The following is an 18,887-nucleotide window of genomic DNA, read 5'->3' as shown; positions in this document are numbered from 1 at the left end:
TGTAAAAACGAGTTCAGCTTTCTTAGCAAATGCCAAAAATTTTAATTAAAATTATTTTCCAAAAGCTCCATATAAAACCTGAACAAGAAGTCGTAGTCACTTCAAAAATGACGAGCTAACATATAGCCTATGTGTGGCTCTCCGTTTCTACTTACTCCTCTTGGCTGCTCTTGGTTTCCATATCAAGACTTCATATCCCACAATGCTTAAAGCTGCCAGAACAGCAGCAGATCAGAGACTGGAGGTCCACACTGGTGGTGAACAAGCAGATGGTACTGGTGTTGCTGCCATTTTCAGATTATAAGGACGTGTCTTTTAATGTCAGGCTATGCAGTGTTTCTATGCAGTCTTCTTTTTCTCACTGGCTTCCCCTGGTCACCCCCCACATAAACACACACACACACACACACACACACACACACATATATACAAGTTTCAGGTTGGAGACCCTCTGTGTGACTAAGAAAGGGAAGCCCATGCAGGTGTGTTTGGAAGTGATTCAACCCTGAAACAGAGATGTGGAAAGGTGACGTGGGCTAACTGAGTGCATTTTGGGTTTTGACTGGGTCTTCCCTCTGATACAAAGCGTCAATAGAATCCCCTGCTTACTGAAAATGACACAGACTGAAACCGACCTGCTTTCCATCCAGGTTTCATTTGAAATAAATGTCAAAGTAATTTATGAAAAAATTGAATTACAATAGTAATGAGCATCTCCAAGAGGGCAAATAAAATGTTCTGCAGCAGGTTAACGGGACACAAAGTCGTGTATTTCTTTGTTATCTCTGTTTGCTTCTGTCTGTCTCCTCCTCCCACCTGTGGAACTGATAAATCGCCCACAAAAGAGCAAAATGTCAGCACATGTTGCCCACCAAATCAGCACATTTGTTTTCCATCACTGAACAGGAAATAGGACGGGCGTCTGGTTGCGCCATAGCTGCTGCTGTTGATCTCAGTCGATTTGAGGGGAGTTTCACTTTCCTGCTGTTAGACCAGCTTTCACATGAAGTGACAGGAGGAAACATGATGTTTAATTTTTTCTGTGTCCTTTGTTGTTCATGGAAAATACTGTTTTACGACACGATTTTTTAGTTTTAGTTAGTTTTACTTATTACACTCAACAAAAAATATGAACGCAATGAGTCAAAGTAAAGAATATTTTACTTATACACACAAAGGTTTAATTTTCTCAAATCTTGGTTACTAATTTGTTGAAATCTGTGTTTCTTTTTTCAGCTGCTAAAACACCTGCGGTGACATCATTGATTGGGGTATGGCTAATAATGCAGCAGAGCTGAAACAGTTCAGTGACTCATTATTCTCAGATTCACTGTTTAACAAAGACATGACTCTAAATCTTGCTTTTACTGCCATCTCGTGGTTTAAATTATCATCTTGCACCAGCATGAAAACGCATTGTTACATTAGGTATTAGGTTTAGTTTGCAGAATAATACAACATATTATCTTTTTAAGTTTTTGACCGCTATTGTTATGGCGATGCTAAACTTTGAAGGTTACTTCAGTGATGCCTGTCAGATGGTTAAAATACCTACCCAAAACAGAGAAATGTCCCAGAATATAAATTACACAAATTGAAAAATGAATTCAGGTTTATAATGAAAGGCATTACCAACATGTGCTAAGACGGAAAAATACATTCATAGTGATCATGTGGGTGTTATGTACAGATAAGTGGTTGAAAAGTAAAGAAAACCCAGAATTAGCAGGACGGACGAGGACAAAAGAGAAGAAAGCTGTGTGTGTGTTACGGGTCAGGCTATACACAGGCCATTTCCTGATGTCCTCCCCCACCCTACCTTTTGTCTTCTGAACCAGGAAACCAAACCACGCACAACAGCAGGGAGGGAGGGGAACATCACAGCAGTGTAGATGTCTGTCTGCAGACAGAACATGAGATGCGTTTCCTCTTTCACATGGAAATGTATTGATATTGATTGTTTTGACGTTTTATATTCATTTACAGCTATTATGTTTGTGTTGTGTCTTGTGACTGTCTTCTTTTTTTAATGTTAACGAGTACTTTCAGGGCAGTTTGTTTATATGTCAGAACCAGGTCAGATTAGAATTACCATCTTTTTGTTGAAAAAAAAAAAAGGCTGCAGAAACCCACCTGTACTCTTCTTTTTAACTCTGATTAAAACCATTGTGTTTCCTCTCACAAGAAGTAATTTTCCCAGGGAGATGAGCAAAAATATATTTTCGGAATTATGGGGGATATGAACAACCACAAACGTGAGGAAGGTCAAAGTCAACCACAGCCGTTGCATTGGGATTCTTGATGGAGGTCACTTCAGCAGGGTAGATTTCCCCACATGCTGTCTTGAAACTCACCATTTGATTTGTGCAGTAACGTTGTGCAGTTGCTGAAGTGGGCCGCCACGCTGCACGGGCTTAATGTGCACATTTAAACTTTTATACGACTTCCTTTTTGTGTACCAATAGCGTGTAGATCAAACCAGAGAGCAGAGGAGTGGAGTGCAGATCGGGTGGGCTCCACTTCAAACCATCGTGCAGACCACGACTTGGTGCAGCAGGAGGCCTCTGCAGCGCTGCGCTGCAACGATCCAATTTGACAGAGCAGAGAAGAAGGTTACAGCTGGGGCGTGGTTTTATATCTCACTAAATCATCTCCTGACAGGCTCCAATAAACGCCACAGAGACGTTTTTAGAAGCTATTGTCGTCTGCAGGATTAAAATGGACCAAAAATGGATTCAGATTCTGGTGATTATGGCGTTTTATCAAAGTAAGTTCAACCTAAGTAATGGATAAGTGTTATTTGATTGTTGTTGTTTTATTTGTATTATTTGGCTCTTGATGTACCTGAAAACAGAGAATTACGGCTCTTGTTTAATCCCATTTTTTAGGAATCACTGCTGGACCTGTAAAAACAGTACAGAAAGGGGCCTTGGTTGAGATCAAGTGTGAGGCGAAGCCTGGAGGCAACATGGTCATTTGGTTTCGAGCGCTGGACACATCCACAATGGAGTTCATTGCATCTTTCAGTACCAACGGCATGAAAAAGTCATCAAACTCCAACTTTCTTAACATCTTCAGTGAATCAAAGATTACTCAAAATATTCTGACGCTGAAGTCCTTCGATGCTACTACCGACAGCGGCGTTTACAGCTGCGCGTCTCTTTACAAAGGCAACGAGCTGCAATTTGGAGATGTCACGCGCTTGCAGGGAGGTGAGTTTCATATCATAATCTTGATCAAATCATCTCATGATGGATACTTTTTACTTCTCATTTTTTTCCGTTCCTCTTTTACTAGAAAAAACGAAAGTTCCAACAGAAGCACCACGGATACACACCACCAAAGAGAACCTGTCTGTAACGCCTGCGCCCTGTAACTGTAAGGACCAGAGGAACCGAGGTAAATGTTTGTGTAGCCTACTGACTTCTTTTTATCGTATTCTTAATTGTGATGCTGTGAAGACAAACAGGTGGTTAATAAGTTAATGTTCAGCAGAGGCAGCCCCTCTTCCCCTGTTCTGTACTCCCATCATACTGGGCCCTCTGGCCGGCGGCTGTGGCCTTCTTCTCCTGATCCTCCTCTTCACCATTTTATACTGCAATCGTAAGTCCACTTAATATAGTTAACCTAAAAGAAGAGCCTTCATGTACATTTATCATTATATTTCATTTAAAATGTTGTCATTTAAACCTGGAAATTATTTTACATTAAAAAATGTTCCCCTTAAATTTGAATTAAACAAATACACGGTCATTTGTACATTTTAAATAACACTTTTGATGTGCTGTAGAAATGAGAACCAGGAGATGCCCACACCATCACAAAAGAAAGTAAGTTATTATTTTTATTATTTATTTACATCCAATATTGTTTCTCCATTTGGGGCTAAAGCCACGATTTTGGAAATATTGAGTTCATAGTTCAAGTCCCCCAAACAACAGGAACCACACCCAGACACCAAAAGAAAAGAGTTTATATTTTTGTAATCTTTGTTGTTTTTTTTTCTTTATTTTTGTCCTGTGATTTATTTAAAATGTTAAAGCTGATTTTAAACAATGGTGTTTCATGAAAACTGCTGAAACTTTTTTTTCCCTTTGTACCAATTAAGATTTTCTCTGTTACTATTTGCAGGAAATTATTAGAATTACAGTTTTTTATATTGTCAACCATGAAGGCCTTAATACTGTTTCAAAGAATTTTAAATGTTGACAGAATACACTAGAAATAGTTTGGTTTTTTTTACAATATTTTAAATATATTTTCATGGATTTTAAACGGAAATTTAAACATACTGAGTGAACTAGAATCACTAAAATCAGCCCTCTTTTATTGTTTTTTTTTTTACCCCTTACTGTTCTCCATTGTACAGCCCAGTTTTTTTTTAAACTCCATTGTGAAATAAGCTGTTAATTATTATTCTTATATATTTTTATTTCATATAGGCCACAGATGCAGGATCCTGAAAAACTAAAGATGACCAGCAGACACGTTTAATCTAAATGCTGCAATTGAACAGACATTTCTTTAAACTGCACCTATTTTTCAGGTTTTGTGTTCTTCCTGCATAAATAATTTCTCGCTTAGTATGACAGTCTTTGTTGCAAACTTAAAACGTTTACACTGTGATAGAAAGTATAAAACGGTGTTTAAAGTAGTTTAAATGTGCAGCGCTTCAAATGCTCTGAAAGCTTTTATTGTCAACATCAGGATTTAACTGCATTGAGGTTCGATGGCCGATTACACTGCAGTCAAGTCCAGATTGAACTCTTTAGCTAAAATCATTAATGCGTCATTAATGCTGAAAAAGATCCTGATAATATTAGAATTCAGAAATGTGGTTTATGTTCATTTTCCAACTGAAACAAATAATTCTTTTTTTGGTTTTCTTAAGATTTTGTTTTTAATGACAATGTTTAATTTTAAAAGCTAACTTCCTTTTTTCAGCCTAGTCTCTTCACATTTTATTTTGAACCGACCTTACCTCATCTTACCGTACCCGACATGCCCTCAAAAATAAAATAAAAAAACAGTTAAGAAAACGATCATCACTGAAAACAATATTTTAAGTTGGAGTCTCTTTAAATGTTGAACATTATTGTTGAAAATCATTTTTTTTTACAAACTTAATTTGAATTTTATGAATTCACAAATTTCAAAGGGTGAAAAGTAATAATGAACAATAAACTTCTTTTTTTTTATCGATGTGTATGTTATAATTGTGGCAACCTGGAAAAACTGTAAAAACAAAATAAAGTATGATACGACTCAGAAAATCAATAATTCTGGCTGCAATGAACTGAATGTGTCTTTATTAGTTCATTTCATTTCATTTTTTTTCCACACATCAAACCCACTCATTTGCATCCCCAACACTCATTCAGGGTCTCAGCCCAAAAGTACGATATTTGAGCAAAAATACATTTGTTTTGTTTTAAGCCCCCCGTTGAGACAAAAGGAAGTGGGCTGCTACAGCTGTGTGCAGAGTGAAAACCACACGTCAGGAGTAGAGAAGAATGCTTTCAGAGGAGACTGTTCTCGCTCAGTTTCATACAAATTTCCCCTGCACCTTCAGAAAGACAGTGTTTGTTATTCTTCCTGCAATAGTTATAATTTTCCCACACATTAAGGATGTTCATGGTAACTTTTAGCTCCTTTTTGGCAGAAATCATTGAACCAGACAACATGGCTCCAGTTTTTAATTAGTATTCCCACATATAAAGTATCTCTCATATTTTGACTCACACCCACACAAAACCTTTGACATGAAGAAATATCTTGGGAAATTTATATTGACGTTTCACTTTAAAGGTGAAAGTGATAGCCCTTTGTAAATTGTACAGTGTTGCCTTGCATAGAGCGGAAATCTTTTTTTTTTTTTTTTTTTTTACAGTATACAGACAATGGCGGTTCACAAAGCTTGTAACCACCTCGGTTCACTAAGTGCACTTCTGGACGCTGTAATTGTTTTTTTCTACAAGGCCAAATACATACAAAAGACCCTTCTCTTGACAGATATTCAAAATCAAAAGCTCTCTGATAATGAATTAAGCAGAACACCTCCTGGAAATCCTCCACATATAATACAATAATGTAAACTATGTATTGTCCAAAATATAAGCAAACTAAGCTGTACACTAGTGTCTTTACAGCATCTGACCACATCGCGATAGAAAACTTGGCTTTTCTGTGTACATCAAGATTGCACAAACATCCCGATACTATACACCACCTCCATACTGTTCCCATGCTAGCTGACAGTCACCACTGCTCTCCATCACAGCACCACCAGGCTTAGATAAGCAGTGTGTTGTGATTGAGTGCATCAGTGGAAAAATACAAATTGTCAGATCAGATGTACATGCATGGCTCACTTCTTTCTTTCTTTGTCTGTTCACTCATTCTTTACACCCAGCTCATGTTAAAAAAAAAAAAAAAAAAAAAAAATCATTTTCTCCAAAGACAGAAAACAAAAGCTCTTCATCTTTGATTGTGACACCAAGCAAGAAAGGCAGTGCACGCAGATGTGTGAACTGTATGTGTGTGAGAGCTGTATGTGGGAACCGAATGTGTGTATGTGAGCTGTATGTGTGTACTGTATGTGTGTGTATGTGTGTGTACCGTGTGTGAGTGTCTGTTGAGCAAGTGCTTTGTGTATGTCTAGGTTTGTCTTTCATCCAGTATACATTCTTGATGATGTAGAAAAATAAAGAATCACTATCCAGAGCAAAGAGCAGCTCCCTCACTGATGCCTCCCTGTGGTCCGGAGGACAAATTACACAGACAACCTGTAACATTAAAACATCCAACAGTCAGTGGAAAGACTGGGCGCCTATCCTCAGCACACTGCATATTTTATTGGCTAAAGTTGTGCAGAAAAATGAGAACAAACCTTACCGAGTGACCTAGCTCTTGCCTCCCTTCTTTGTAGATGCTGGCACAACATCTGAGCTTAGCTGGGCTGATAGCTGGTCAGTGGCAGATGGCTCCTCGGCATGGTGTCTCTGAAGGTTTAAAAAATGTGTTTCAAGACACATACAAAAGAAAAGAAGAAACACTGCCTTTGCATGCATGAAGCGGAGTTAGAAGAGTGCATCATGCTGCTTTGTGAAGGCACCAGGAGCACCGAAAAAACAAAAACAATAACCGTTTTTGTTTTTGCCGCACAGATTCGATAACTAATACAGCGCATGTCCAACTTAATCCAGGTCTTCATGCAGCAGGCGATGTGCTTACTTTAGATTTGGATTTTGACTTGCTCTTGCCCTGTAACAAAGTTGACACCTTGGTTAGGCAGTGAGCACTGATGCAGTCGCTGCTTGTCAACAAGGGGGCGCCATTTGTAACTCGTAGCTAAAAGTGTGCAGTAATCAGAGTTAAGAACTGCTGCAGATTTATACCAATAAACGCCAAGCTGGGAGAGAAGAGTAACTGTTTGTCTTCTCTTGTTCCAACTCATCATCAGTAAATTCATCTGATGGAGGACTCTTACATCCTGATCTCATGCAGAACTTCTTTTTACCTTTGGCTTGTCTGTTTTAGATTTGAACTCCGGGGCATCTGGGAGCAGGTTGCCCGCCAGGGAGTCCAGGACACCACCGGCCATGGGCTAGGAAAGAATAACAAATAAAGAAATGATTAACTTATCAGACACAATCAGCTCTTATGAATATAAGAAAAACAAAACAAAAAAGCATTTGTTTGAATGAATCTCTAGGAAGAGTAGTGCTAAGATGCAGGAATTAATTATTTTGTAACTATGGTTCATATTCTAATTAGTTTCACAGTGAGGTGAGATGCACAATACACGTCTCACCTTAATAGAATTTAGCCAATACTAGTTAGAAATCTGTACTTTTCCTTTTATGCCACGTCAAAATGGTTGTTTGGAAGAAGTAGATGAGATAGTGAAGTTTGTTTGTATTTTATTTCCTCAGTTACCTTCAGGGGCTCGGAGTCCAGCACGGGAGCTTCCAACTTTGTTGCGTCTGCAGATGATGTGACCGGTGCAGCAGGTTTGGGAGCAGCTGAGAAGTCGCCGGACAGCAGGTCCAAGGCCGTCTTGTCATCCATAGTCTTGTGCAGGGCAGAGAAGAGAAAACATCAGGTTGTGTCTCTTAACATTATTTTTTTTTTTCATTTGTATCATTTTATTATCATTGTCACCATCATCATCACCATCATCCTACCTTCTTGGGTGTTGCAGGTGCTTTTGTCTTTGCTTCTGCCATTTTCTGGAAAATATAATTGATGAATATTATGCACAGGAAAGCCACAATTAACTACACACTATAAATAAATATAACAATTTACATCGCAATGAACTGTCAATTAAACTTCCTTAGGCATTAAATTATGTTTAAAGATCTACAGTAACCATTGGATTCATTTTACCATGACATGACAAGTACCAACAGAAAAATACACCAGTTAGTGTTCTTACATTACTGATTAGTTATTACTGATGCATTAAAATATAAATAATATAAGCTACAATATTTTGAAGCCAGTTTTAGGTACAAATTCTAACCACATCTCTATTAGTGTAACCTGTAATACTGTGTTGCATATTATGAGGTGATTATATATTTTGTATGCACTTTTTGAAACCTCCTGCTCCCCCATTATCAACCCACACAGGTGTGTTTGATTTGTTTCCCGATTAGTCTTCCTCTGAGGTCACTGAGGGTGTGTACAAACTGTTTCTCTCCCATCTTCTGCACCTTTGTTTTACCTTTTAGGGCGGGACAACCTGGCCAGTTAAATTTATTAGTACATTGGCTTTTGGTGATATCATGTAATTCCCAGTATAAATCCACCAGACTACAGAGGGAAGTTAAAGCATGTTGTTTTCCTGTTCAGAGAATTTAATTTCCAGTGTGATTATTTCCCTCTGAAATGTAAAGATATACTTTAACTTTCTGATTTACTTTTGCCATCTGTTTTCAGCAGCTGTGACTTTACCTTGAAGTCTTCCTCAGTGGGCCGATACTCTGGTGGCAGCGTGTCATCTCTCTCTCCCATCTTAATCAGCTTCTCCTCAACGATCTTTTTCTCCTGCAACAACCAAACAAACAACCACAAAAATTAAAGTAGCCAAAAAACATGCAGACTTTGTTTTCTTAGTGCACTGAAAATGCAAATATTTTTAAAATTAAATCTTGCATTTGAAGCTTGCCGGCTACCTTGACAATGTCTTTGGTAGGAACTGGGGCAGGCTGAGGTGCAGGGGTGATGTCCTTCAAGGTGTCCGACAGAGCATCGAGGGCGTTGTCTGCTCCTGCTTCCAGCTGAGTGCATAAATACACCAGAGAAAAAGATTCAGATGGAACTGCAGAATCATAGAAGGTCTAGTTAGTTAAAAAGGCTGGAGTTTGCTTGTGTCTTTACCTGCAGGGCAGCGTCTGTGGGAACACAAGGTGCAGACTTCACTGCCGGAGCAGCACACGAGGGAATAAATTCTCCTGCCAAGGCATCCAGAGCAAAATCTGAAGAGGACTGAAGGAGAGACAGAATGAAATGTACTGCATAAAGAGTCTGTGACTCTCAACGTTAAAATAGTTTTATTACTTCCACAGATGTGTACCTGTGCAGGAGGAGCTGAGGGGGCGATTACAGGAGCCTGAACAGCAGGAGCTGCTGAGGAGGTAAAGAAGTCTCCAGACAAAATATCCAGAGCCTCACCCGTACCCAAGGTGGGCTGTGAAGAGGAAAGGAGAGAAAATAATCAGAAACTCTGATTACTAAATTTCAATTTTTCCAAGATGAGCTCTTTGCCCTCATTAATGAAAATCTGTTAGAAAATGTTTGTCATAAAAATGTATTGCTTGAGTTTAATTACAGAACAAATAAAAAACCTGCACCTTGATCATTAAACGTGTGCCCTAATAATAAAAAGCAGCTTATATTGGTTTCAGCCCACATGACCCACAGGAGTGTTGCCTAAACTAGCAAAAACCATTTGGTTAGGGTTAAAAAAAAAAAAATAATACAAAAAAAATAATAATAAAAAATATATATATATTTTTTTTTTTTAAAGACAATGGTTTGTCTTAAAATCATAACTTGAACCATGTTGTACATTAAAGTTACAACTTCCTTGAAAGGGACACCGTTAGATGTCACCGAACTTTAAAACGTCACTGTGGTTCGTAATAAGCTGCTTTCACAATGCATCTATTAAGTCTTTTTCTGGAGAAGGCGAGTCTTGTTTCTTTTAAGTGAATTTGTCCCAGTCTCACCTCGGGTTTTGGAGCAGGTATCTTTTTGAGCTCTTCCTTTTTAAACCTGTGATCTGCAGGAAGTGAGTCCTCCCTCTCTCCTACACGCACACCCTTCTCCTTCTTGTGTTTGTCCTCCTGGAAAGAAAAGAAAAGTAAAAATATAATTCAGTTTGCCCCCCTAAACACATAAAAACACATAGAATGATGCAGGTCACAGAAGCACATCATCGTTTTTTGGATTAGAAACATAATGTTACCTAACATATGTCACATGTACATAATAAAGCAACAATATATGTGTTTTTGCCCCATACCGAGACGATGTCCTCAGGTCTGAGTTTCGGCAATTGAGGTTTTGGTACATCCGCTGGTAACGTGTCGCTAAGAGCACTGAGAGCATCCAGAGAAATAGAACCACCCTGAGGAGAGGCAGGACAGGAAGTTTGTCGGCCAGTTTTTCAAAATACATATTAAAGATATACAAAGCAAGTTACACAGTTGTAAATTGTAATTGTCAAAGATCACAAATTCATGGTAAAAATTTAACATTTCAGAAAGATTGCACCCACTGTTACCTTGTCAGTCTTGGCTTTTGTGTGTGGTGGTTTTACAGGGATGACATCAACTGAACTGGATTGTTCTAGAGGACACACCATTACCTGCAGAAGCACAGAGACATACTGTGAGACATGCCGACTGAAAAAAAGACATGATTGTAAAAAGATGCAAGAGCAGGAAGAACAAAAACAACATTATTGCTATTTATTCTATTAACTCAGTAAGGACACCAATTCTGTAGAGGGACAAAATATGCCAGCACACCAACAGTTTTACCTCTGGTTGCTTCATGGTACGAGGAGGTACTGGTGCCTGAACTCGTGAAGCTTTAGTTGGAGCCACAAACTCTCCAGAGAGGACATCCAGGGCTGACAAGTCCTCCACTTTGGTCTGGAAAAGAGACAAAGTGTTTTTAGTGCGAGCACAGTGTTTACACCTCTGTCCTCAGAGAGACAACTCCCTGTAAAGCCACAATGTGTTACTTTATGTGCAGGAACTTCTAACCGGTTCACAGTGTACCTGTGCAGTAGGAGCTGAGGGGGGGACAACAGGAGCTTGGACAGCAGGAGTTGCTGAGGAGGTAAAGAAGTCTCCAGATAAAATGTCCAGAGCCTCACCTGTACCCAAGGTGGGCTGGAGGAAGAGACAGAAAGAAGAATCAGTCAATATCTTGCAGTTATTGATTTATTCATGTCACAATTGTACATCAATGTTCATGCTCAAAATCCGAAAGTGTAACTTTAGGACCCTGAAAGTGAACTCGTCTCACCTCCGGTTTTGGAGTAGGTAGTTTTTTGAGCACCTCTTTGTTAAACCTGTAATCTGGAGGAAGTGTGTCCTCCCTCTCACCGACACGCACACCCTTCTCCATTTTTAATTTTCCCTCCTATAAAAAGGGAACGAAGATAACATGAGGCATTGTTTTGTGAACTCTCAAGTGAACTCTGTGTCAGGGAGCAGCTTTGCTCGTACCGAGACGATGTCCTCAGGTCTGAGTTTGGGGGATTCAGGTTTTGGTTCGTCTGCTGCCAACGTATCGCCAAGAGCACTGAGAGCATCCAGAGACATAAAGTCACCCTGAGGAGAAAACAGAAGAATATATGAAATGTCTCTCCCAGATAAGGAAAACAAGATGCGGAAAGAAAGAAATGAAGGGGGGAAAAAACAACTATAAAGGTTATCGCACCTGTTCAGCCTTTGGCTTGGCGTGAGTGATGTCAGCAGGAGGAGCAGGACACACCGCCACAGGAGGAACTGCAGAGGACTCCACTTTCTACACCAGACAACACACAAGACATTAGAGTAACAACCTGAGTGGAAAGTGACACTGTAGAAAGTAATATTACTCAAAGCATACATTACCCTATGTCTGTAATTTATCATCTTACTATTCTTTAAAAATAATTTACCATACAACCTTTTTTTATTACCGCAGTATATGTAAAGCAATCATTGTATAATAGCTTAATTTTTATGGGCAATTGATGGCTCAAATTAGAATGCTACCTGCATGGGTGCAACACAAAACTACCTGTATGCGTTTGTGAATATTCTCATTTATACTGGAAGAAGCTGAGATGGTCCCTAACTGTCACACTGTCCACAAGAAGTAAAGGTTCAGCATGTCATCATGAGCTAAAAATAACTGCTACGCAACATCAGTACTTTTACTGCACTGACCAACAAAATCTAGTAAACACGAATGGAAAGCATCCGGAAGCTCTGTGTAAATCTGCACTGTCGAGGAAACGCTATTGTTTAAGCCTGACATACTACGAGACCCTACTGATTCCCTGAATGTGGGTAAAGGTCCCATAAAGGACCCCCCCCTCAACCATAGGAACTAACTATCCATGATAAGTGTTGATTGTGGCCACACTGGAGACAGCATGTCTGACACTCTGACTGACAATATTCAGCCAAGGACACATTGTTATCCTGATCGAAACCAATGTGTTCCTCATAGTTGAGCCCTTGTGAGAGTACAGGCAGAGAGGTTTCACAACCGGGCATCGCCACACGTTGTGTCCTCTCTCCTCAATCGAGCTGCGGCCAATAAACATCACTGCGGTGACACCCAGAACCGTCTCCACTGCCTTCTTCACCTCATCTCCACGATTTCCATCACATGCACCATTAAAAGTGATGCTGCTTCTGCTGTACTTGTTCAAACTGTACAGATGACAGTTACCTGGGTTACTTATAGAAAAAGTCTCATTTCTTATGAGCCACGATCTGAAGTTCTTAAGACCACCTTAAGGACCACCCCTCCTCCTTTCCTCCAAACAGATTCATAGACATTTATCCTTGATGAAGTCATGCCACCCCTGAAGAGAATGAGTCATCACTCACCCTAACTGGGGAGAGCGTATAATGTCCGTGTGTTTACATCTGACTGTAAAAATAGAGGTGGTGTGAGCATGTTTCTGGCAAACTGTAGATCAATTAGACAACGGGTCCGTGGGAAAATGTCAAACAAGTGTTGCTACAAATAAATCAAATTTTATTCATTTCTGCTGAGAACGCATTATCTGTAAAATGTACTTATGTTTCTTCACAAGCCTTGAAAACTGTAAATGGAGATTCAACCAGCTAGGAGACATCCAAGTTAAAACTGGTGTGACTTTGCTGTACTGTACCTTGGCAGTAGAAGCAGAGAGTCCAGCCTCCAGAGAGAAATCATTAGAAACCGTGACCACCTTGGCTTTTTTATCAACAGGAGGAGGCGGAGCTTTCTGCAACAACCAAGAGACGTTATTAAACAGGATACATACTATGACTGTGCACATATTATTTTTCTTTTCTGCTGTTACCAATGACAGAGCCACAGATCTGTACCTGTGCAGGAGCAGCTGAAGAGGTAAAGAAGTCTCCAGATAAAATGTCCAGAGCCTCACCTGTACCCAAGGTGGGCTGCAGGAGGAGACAGAAAGAAGGATCAGTCAATATCTTGCAGTTATTGATTTACTCATTTTACAATTGTACATCAATGTTCATGCTCAACATCTGGAAGTGTAACTTTAGGACCCTGAAAGTGAACTTGTTCCGGTCTCACCTCGGGTTTTGGAGCAGGTAGTTTTTTGAGCTCCTCTTTGTTAAACCTGTAATCTGGAGGAAGTGTGTCCTCCCTCTCACCAACACGCACGCCCTTCTCCTTCTTGTGTTTGTCCTCCTATACAGCAGGAAAATGGGCAAAAATAAGACATTGTTTGGTGGAAAAGAGGCCAACAGGATGTTTTCTACAAAACAATCATTTTCAAATTTGTCTTGAACAAAACTGACACTACATTTAGTCTCTTAAATCCTGACTGTACTTTCCACTACAGAAGCGATTTAGATCAAGAAAGATGAGACAGTGTGACTGTTTGTGGCCCCATACCGAGACAATGTCCTCAGGTCTGAGTTTGGGAGATTCAGGTTTCGGTAAATCTGCTGGCAACGTGTCGACAAGAGCACTGAGAGCATCCAGAGACATAGAACCACCCTGAGGAGAGAGCATGATGTTTACGATCACCTAATCTGACTAAAATTGTTTAACTACATGGAAGGACAAAATTAAGTTTGTTCTCTTAACTCACCGCATCAGTCTTGGGCTTGGTGTCTACTTTGGTATCCACTCCAGCCTTCAGAGAGAAATCAACAGTGGTTTGATCCAACTTAGCTTTTTTATCAGCAGGAGGAGCAGGACATACTGCCACAGGAGGAGCTGCTTTCTACAACAGCCATCAGAGACAACATTCAGCATTATTACATCATAATCCAAACATAATGATGATATAACAATGTAAAATGTTTAATTTAGTGTAATTTCTAAGCATTTAAATGTTTCACTTAGCCGAAGAAAACATTATCTGAAAACACCCAATTGAAACAGGTTGTGTTTCTGTGAATTTTACAGACTAGTCGAGACACCCTTGCAAGAAATTACCATGGAGGGAGCAGAGGGAAGTCCAGCCTCCAAGGAGAAATCACACGACATTTTCTCCATCTTGGCTTTTTTGTCAGCAGGAGGAGCAGGACACACAGCCACAGGAGGAACAACTGCAGGAGGTTCAACTGTCTGCGGCAGAGATGATATCAAAGCACACAATGTTCAGCTTCTGCATGCAGATGCTGCTTTAATGTGACTGCAGAGATTTTAACATTTTACTTTACCTTTACAGGAGGTGGTGCAAAGTTTGCACGTCCAGCAGATGAGGCACTGACATGACCCTTGTTTTATATATTTCATTGAGACAAAAACAAGATTTACTTTTAAGTATAAAAAAAGCAGCTTCCGTTTCATACAGGAATTATAGCATTCAGGTGAATACTGACTACAACTGCCAGGACAAACTGAATTTTCAGAGCTTAAACAGGGTAATGTGACGGTGAAGGAGGGACTAGTGCTACATGCTTGCAGACTCTGACCTCTTGCTTCTTGGGTCCAGGTGGAACAGTGGACGTCATGAAACCAGATGAAAGGGAGTCCAAAGCCTCGTCTGTGCTCAGCGGTTTCTGAGATGAAAAACAAGAGTGCGCATCACCACAGGGTAGCGACACAAAATCTAGATCTTAGAACAGATTTTTTTTTTTTAACTGAACAACTTAGGAAGCGTGACTCCAAATTATTCCCTATGGCTCTCACACGGTCCTCCACCAGAGGGCATGGCTGATCAAATGAAAGGCAAACAAAAGGGCAAAATAATGCAAAGCAGACTGCATGTACCAGCAGTGAAGGAAAAGTACAGACACACCCTTCACATTCCACTTCGACTGAAAGCTCACAAACTCTTTTAAAAGACACATCAAATTACATTGATTCAGCAAAAATAGAATAAACACAAAAAAATAAAACCACTAAACTCAGAGAGGGGGAAAGTATCCGGATGGAATGAGATCATGAGACACAGAACTAAAGAAGCCTCCATGACAACATGACAAAGTGGGAGTATGCTGTGATGCAAATGTGGGTGTGCTGAGGGTGAGTAAATAGTAACCTGTACAGGGCTGGATATCAAAGTGTGTAACTGATGTATTACTGCATGCGTTGTGTGTGATCAAGCAGATCACAGATGTTTGGGTTTGGTCCGACAAGAGCCAACGAGCTCAAACAGAGGAGGCTGGTCCTCTGTGCTGTTTGCTGAGAAACACACCCCAGTGCAATGTAACATTCCCCACTCTAGAGGAACCAGCAGCTCGTACAGTGGAAGCAGGGCTTCCTGAATGGGTACGTAATGTCAGTGTGTGCTGATTGGAAAAAGTTTATCAAGTGTGAGTCTCTGTGAACTGTATCTGCACCAAAATGTGCCGAGTGGAGGAGGTTGTGTCTCCATTACTTTACTTACAGGAACATTCTTGGGTTTAACATCTTCAGGAACTGGAGCCTAGAAAAAAATATAAATTCATTTTAGAGTGAGAAGGAAATATGGAGGGTGAGATCATTTAGGAAGTTAAACACATGATTTTCCCTGCCTACTGAACTCAAAGTTGGGCTGCCTTTGTTAAAACATTTTGGCAAACAACTTGAAATTTAATTTCTAGCCTTAAAATTAAAAGAATAATATTTCATATATCTAATATCAGACACCTTAAATAATGGTCAACATTTTGAATTTAAATCTGGAACTATCTGATCAAGGAATATTTAAACTAGATCATTTGCTGTTTGTTTATTATTTACAGAAGTGAAAAAACATCCCGCATTTTGAACTGTTTTCATTTGGGATCTACTTCCTACCAAAAGAAAAATTAAACCAGGAAACTAGATGACAGTGAGTTCTGTCAGTGACACAAAAAAAACAAAGCAAAAGAAGTGAATCAGAAGAAGCTGTGAGGAGGTAGAGAGCAGGGCGAACTGACCATATCCTCAAATCTGTAGCCTGGAGGCAGCGTGTCGTCTCTCTCGCCACACTTCTGACCCTTCTCAGATTTGACGTTATGCTGTGACACGTGCACCACACAGTTAAACACAGCACATCCATGCAGCTCAGTGTGATCACATTCTGTTCACTGTCTTTACACACAGCCACACATGCATGCTTGCTGCTGCTATGCTGTACCTCTTTGACCTCCGGCCCTGTGTATACAGGCTGTTGGGGTCCTATAGGATCAGTTGACGGTAGTATGCTGGCCAGGGCGTCGAACGGATCCACAGCAGGTCCCTGCACATGCAACACAACTCAGCACAAGAAAAAACGACATGCTTTTCACTGCATGCTTCTACTGTTTCAGTAAAGTCTTTACCTCTTTGGCTCCTTTAGCTGCTGTGGAAGGAACCTCCACCTGCACCTGCAACACAGATCCAGAGTCAGTGCACGCAGCTTAACAATATAAAACACCCACTGTGCTATTGAATGAGAAACAGAATAAAAATACAAGATATTACAAACACAGCACAACACCTGATGAATGTATACCTGACCAAATGTTAGGTTTTCTCCTTATAATACTCCAATTACTCCAGGAAGAACATTTTATTTGAGACAATCATTATATACACTGAAATTTGACACCACTGAAAAATCCCTGCAGGTCCTGAAAGTGTCTCTCAAGCACACTAGCTCTCGATTTCATTCACTGAACAAAGAGTATCGTGAATGTATTCAATCCTGTCCATCAATATCCTACAGAATATAGAGAAGACAGCCTCCACCATGGTTGGTTTTAGGATCATCTACCTTAGTTTGTGTTGGTTTAGCTTTTTCGCTCTTTCCTTGCACAGACACATTTCCAGACGCAGCCGAGGCTGCAGGAACAACTTTAGGCACATCGGCTTTGAGTGTTGTGGCAGCAGTTGTACTCTAAAATACAATGAATTGGAGTCTATTATATGCCAAGTACATGTTCAGTAAAATTCTGTCATATACCTGAAGAAAGAAATAAAAGACAGAAAAGCAAGAAACCGACTTCTGGAGCAGAAAGCCTCCACCATATTGATGAAAAGTCATTCATTTTGAAGTGTCAGCAGGTGTTGTGCAATGAAACTAGTGTGAGATGACAAATGAACAAACTGTAGGCCTCCTCTTCATTTGTTTGCTCTGGCCGACTAAGATTTATGATGTATGTGATGTTGTAAATGGACAAGTGTACGCTATGAGCAAACAACAAGTGGAAGCATGCAAAGAATAAAGTCCTTCACACTTCCCCAAAGGTCGTTTCCAAAGTAGAAAAACAAAGGCCAAAGCAGTAATCTGTTTTTAAAGAAAGTCCAAGGCAGGTTTCTGAGTGTTCTCAAGTAAGGAAGGGTCGTGACAAAACCTGATAAGACTCAAAGAAACAGAAAGCAAGGCAGGCAAGCCCTGAAACTATCCACCTCAAGAGAGTCAGAGTGGCCTGTTGCAGTCGAGTCTACCTTGGCGGTGTCTTTGGGAGACTCTTTAGGTTTGGTCACAGCGCTGGTTGCTGCTGTTCCAGCAGCACGAGAAGAAGATGTGGCTTTGACTTGGGAGACAGGTGCAGTCTACAAACATGTGGCCAAATGATTACTCAATAACACAAGGAGGAAAGATTCACAGCAACTCCAAAACCAGCAGATGTATCAACAACAAGAGATGTGTAAAACATTTTAAAAGTGTTAGTTAAAACAGGGCAGAAGAACATTTCTCCTTGATCACTGGTCAGATCTGCCAGAGTAATCCAAAAATATAAAATTTACTACCAATAGCTGCTGGGATTCAGACTAATCTGACCAGTGATCATTATATGTTTAAATGCTGGTGCTTTTTCATGCTTAAGCCCTTTTAAAACAAACAATGTGTGATTACCACTACTGTTGACCTTTCTAGATTATTTTGTAGTGGTCCAGGCAGCTTCTGTAGTTTATAATAGTTTAATAGTAATAGTGCAGATGCAGGCAGAGACTATTTGAAAAGCCTCATTCAGGAAGAGCTAACAAGGCATGAAGAAAAAAAACAATAGAGTGAGCAAACTTAGGTGTTATGAAAGTCATGGGGACCATAAGAATCTGATAGTTTCATTATTAAAATACTAAATAAACACTGTGTGCATTGGAGTTTCCCACGTAGGAAGCAATAAAGTAAAAAAACAAACAAACATAACCCTAAAAAAGAAAATTTCCTTCTCTTATTGTATGAATGTATCTCATTTCATTTATAAGATTTATAGCTA

At 39.9% G+C, this 18,887-nt stretch overlaps 2 protein-coding genes across 34 annotated transcripts in view; one reads left to right on the top strand and one right to left on the bottom strand.

The window, feature by feature from the left end:
• The first annotated feature begins 2,235 nt into the window (after positions 1–2,235).
• Positions 2,236–5,290, top strand: cd8a (CD8a molecule). 2 transcript variants are annotated; one of them, XM_069143702.1, is made up of 7 exons: positions 2,236–2,321; positions 2,466–2,767; positions 2,889–3,212; positions 3,298–3,399; positions 3,496–3,603; positions 3,791–3,830; positions 4,443–5,290. In XM_069143702.1, the coding sequence occupies exons 2-7, from the start codon at positions 2,719–2,721 to the stop codon at positions 4,492–4,494; spliced, it is 675 nt and encodes a 224-aa protein (XP_068999803.1). In that variant the 5' UTR covers positions 2,236–2,321; positions 2,466–2,718; the 3' UTR covers positions 4,495–5,290. The 2 variants fall into 2 exon arrangements, with proteins under 2 accessions (XP_068999803.1, XP_068999719.1); XM_069143618.1 differs by having other exon boundaries at positions 3,493–3,603.
• A 1,407-nt stretch (positions 5,291–6,697) lies between these two features.
• cast (calpastatin) overlaps positions 6,698–18,887 on the bottom strand; it is a 32,084-nt gene continuing 19,894 nt past the window's right edge. For 16 of the 32 annotated variants that reach the window (XM_069140677.1, XM_069142829.1, XM_069142287.1 and 13 more), the window contains 32 exons: positions 18,112–18,219; positions 17,438–17,560; positions 17,004–17,048; positions 16,820–16,921; positions 16,620–16,700; positions 16,106–16,144; positions 15,189–15,275; positions 14,934–14,990; positions 14,707–14,838; positions 14,357–14,491; positions 14,158–14,262; positions 13,834–13,950; positions 13,617–13,691; positions 13,418–13,513; positions 11,965–12,051; positions 11,751–11,855; positions 11,548–11,664; positions 11,298–11,411; positions 11,055–11,168; positions 10,796–10,879; positions 10,535–10,639; positions 10,239–10,355; positions 9,584–9,697; positions 9,388–9,495; positions 9,183–9,287; positions 8,962–9,054; positions 8,187–8,231; positions 7,939–8,073; positions 7,520–7,606; positions 7,234–7,263; positions 6,895–7,001; positions 6,700–6,785 (listed from right to left, as the gene is read on the bottom strand). In XM_069140677.1, the coding sequence (XP_068996778.1) occupies positions 6,903–7,001; positions 7,234–7,263; positions 7,520–7,606; positions 7,939–8,073; positions 8,187–8,231; positions 8,962–9,054; positions 9,183–9,287; positions 9,388–9,495; positions 9,584–9,697; positions 10,239–10,355; positions 10,535–10,639; positions 10,796–10,879; positions 11,055–11,168; positions 11,298–11,411; positions 11,548–11,664; positions 11,751–11,855; positions 11,965–12,051; positions 13,418–13,513; positions 13,617–13,691; positions 13,834–13,950; positions 14,158–14,262; positions 14,357–14,491; positions 14,707–14,838; positions 14,934–14,990; positions 15,189–15,275; positions 16,106–16,144; positions 16,620–16,700; positions 16,820–16,921; positions 17,004–17,048; positions 17,438–17,560; positions 18,112–18,219 (2,961 nt within the window). In that variant the 3' untranslated portion in view covers positions 6,700–6,785; positions 6,895–6,902. Of the gene's footprint in view, positions 6,786–6,889; positions 7,002–7,233; positions 7,264–7,519; positions 7,607–7,938; positions 8,074–8,186; positions 8,232–8,961; positions 9,055–9,182; positions 9,288–9,387; positions 9,496–9,583; positions 9,698–10,238; positions 10,356–10,534; positions 10,640–10,795; positions 10,880–11,054; positions 11,169–11,297; positions 11,412–11,547; positions 11,665–11,750; positions 11,856–11,964; positions 12,052–13,417; positions 13,514–13,616; positions 13,692–13,833; positions 13,951–14,157; positions 14,263–14,356; positions 14,492–14,706; positions 14,839–14,933; positions 14,991–15,188; positions 15,276–16,105; positions 16,145–16,619; positions 16,701–16,819; positions 16,922–17,003; positions 17,049–17,437; positions 17,561–18,111; positions 18,220–18,887 lie in introns of all 32 variants that reach the window. The other 16 variants (XM_069142659.1, XM_069142996.1, XM_069143079.1 and 13 more) reach the window with 10 other exon arrangements.

The sequence above is a fragment of the Embiotoca jacksoni genome, unplaced genomic scaffold (assembly GCF_022577435.1).
Source record: "Embiotoca jacksoni isolate LCO1_2020_lvr unplaced genomic scaffold, fEmbJac1.0.p SCAF_1, whole genome shotgun sequence".
Classification (NCBI taxonomy): Eukaryota; Metazoa; Chordata; class Actinopteri; family Embiotocidae; genus Embiotoca; species Embiotoca jacksoni.
The sequence above is the reverse complement of the archived record's forward strand: the minus strand, read 5'-3'. Positions and strand labels throughout refer to the sequence as shown.

Bases quoted from the DNA above. Each gene is read 5' to 3' on its own strand.
- cd8a (XM_069143618.1), top strand. From the start codon at position 2,719: ATGGACCAAAAATGGATTCAGATTCTGGTGATTATGGCGTTTTATCAA. The intron at 2,768-2,888 runs GTAAGTTCAACC...CCCATTTTTTAG, and splicing joins GATTATGGCGTTTTATCAAA to GAATCACTGCTGGACCTGTA. The intron at 3,831-4,442 runs GTAAGTTATTAT...TATTTCATATAG, and splicing joins CCACACCATCACAAAAGAAA to GCCACAGATGCAGGATCCTG.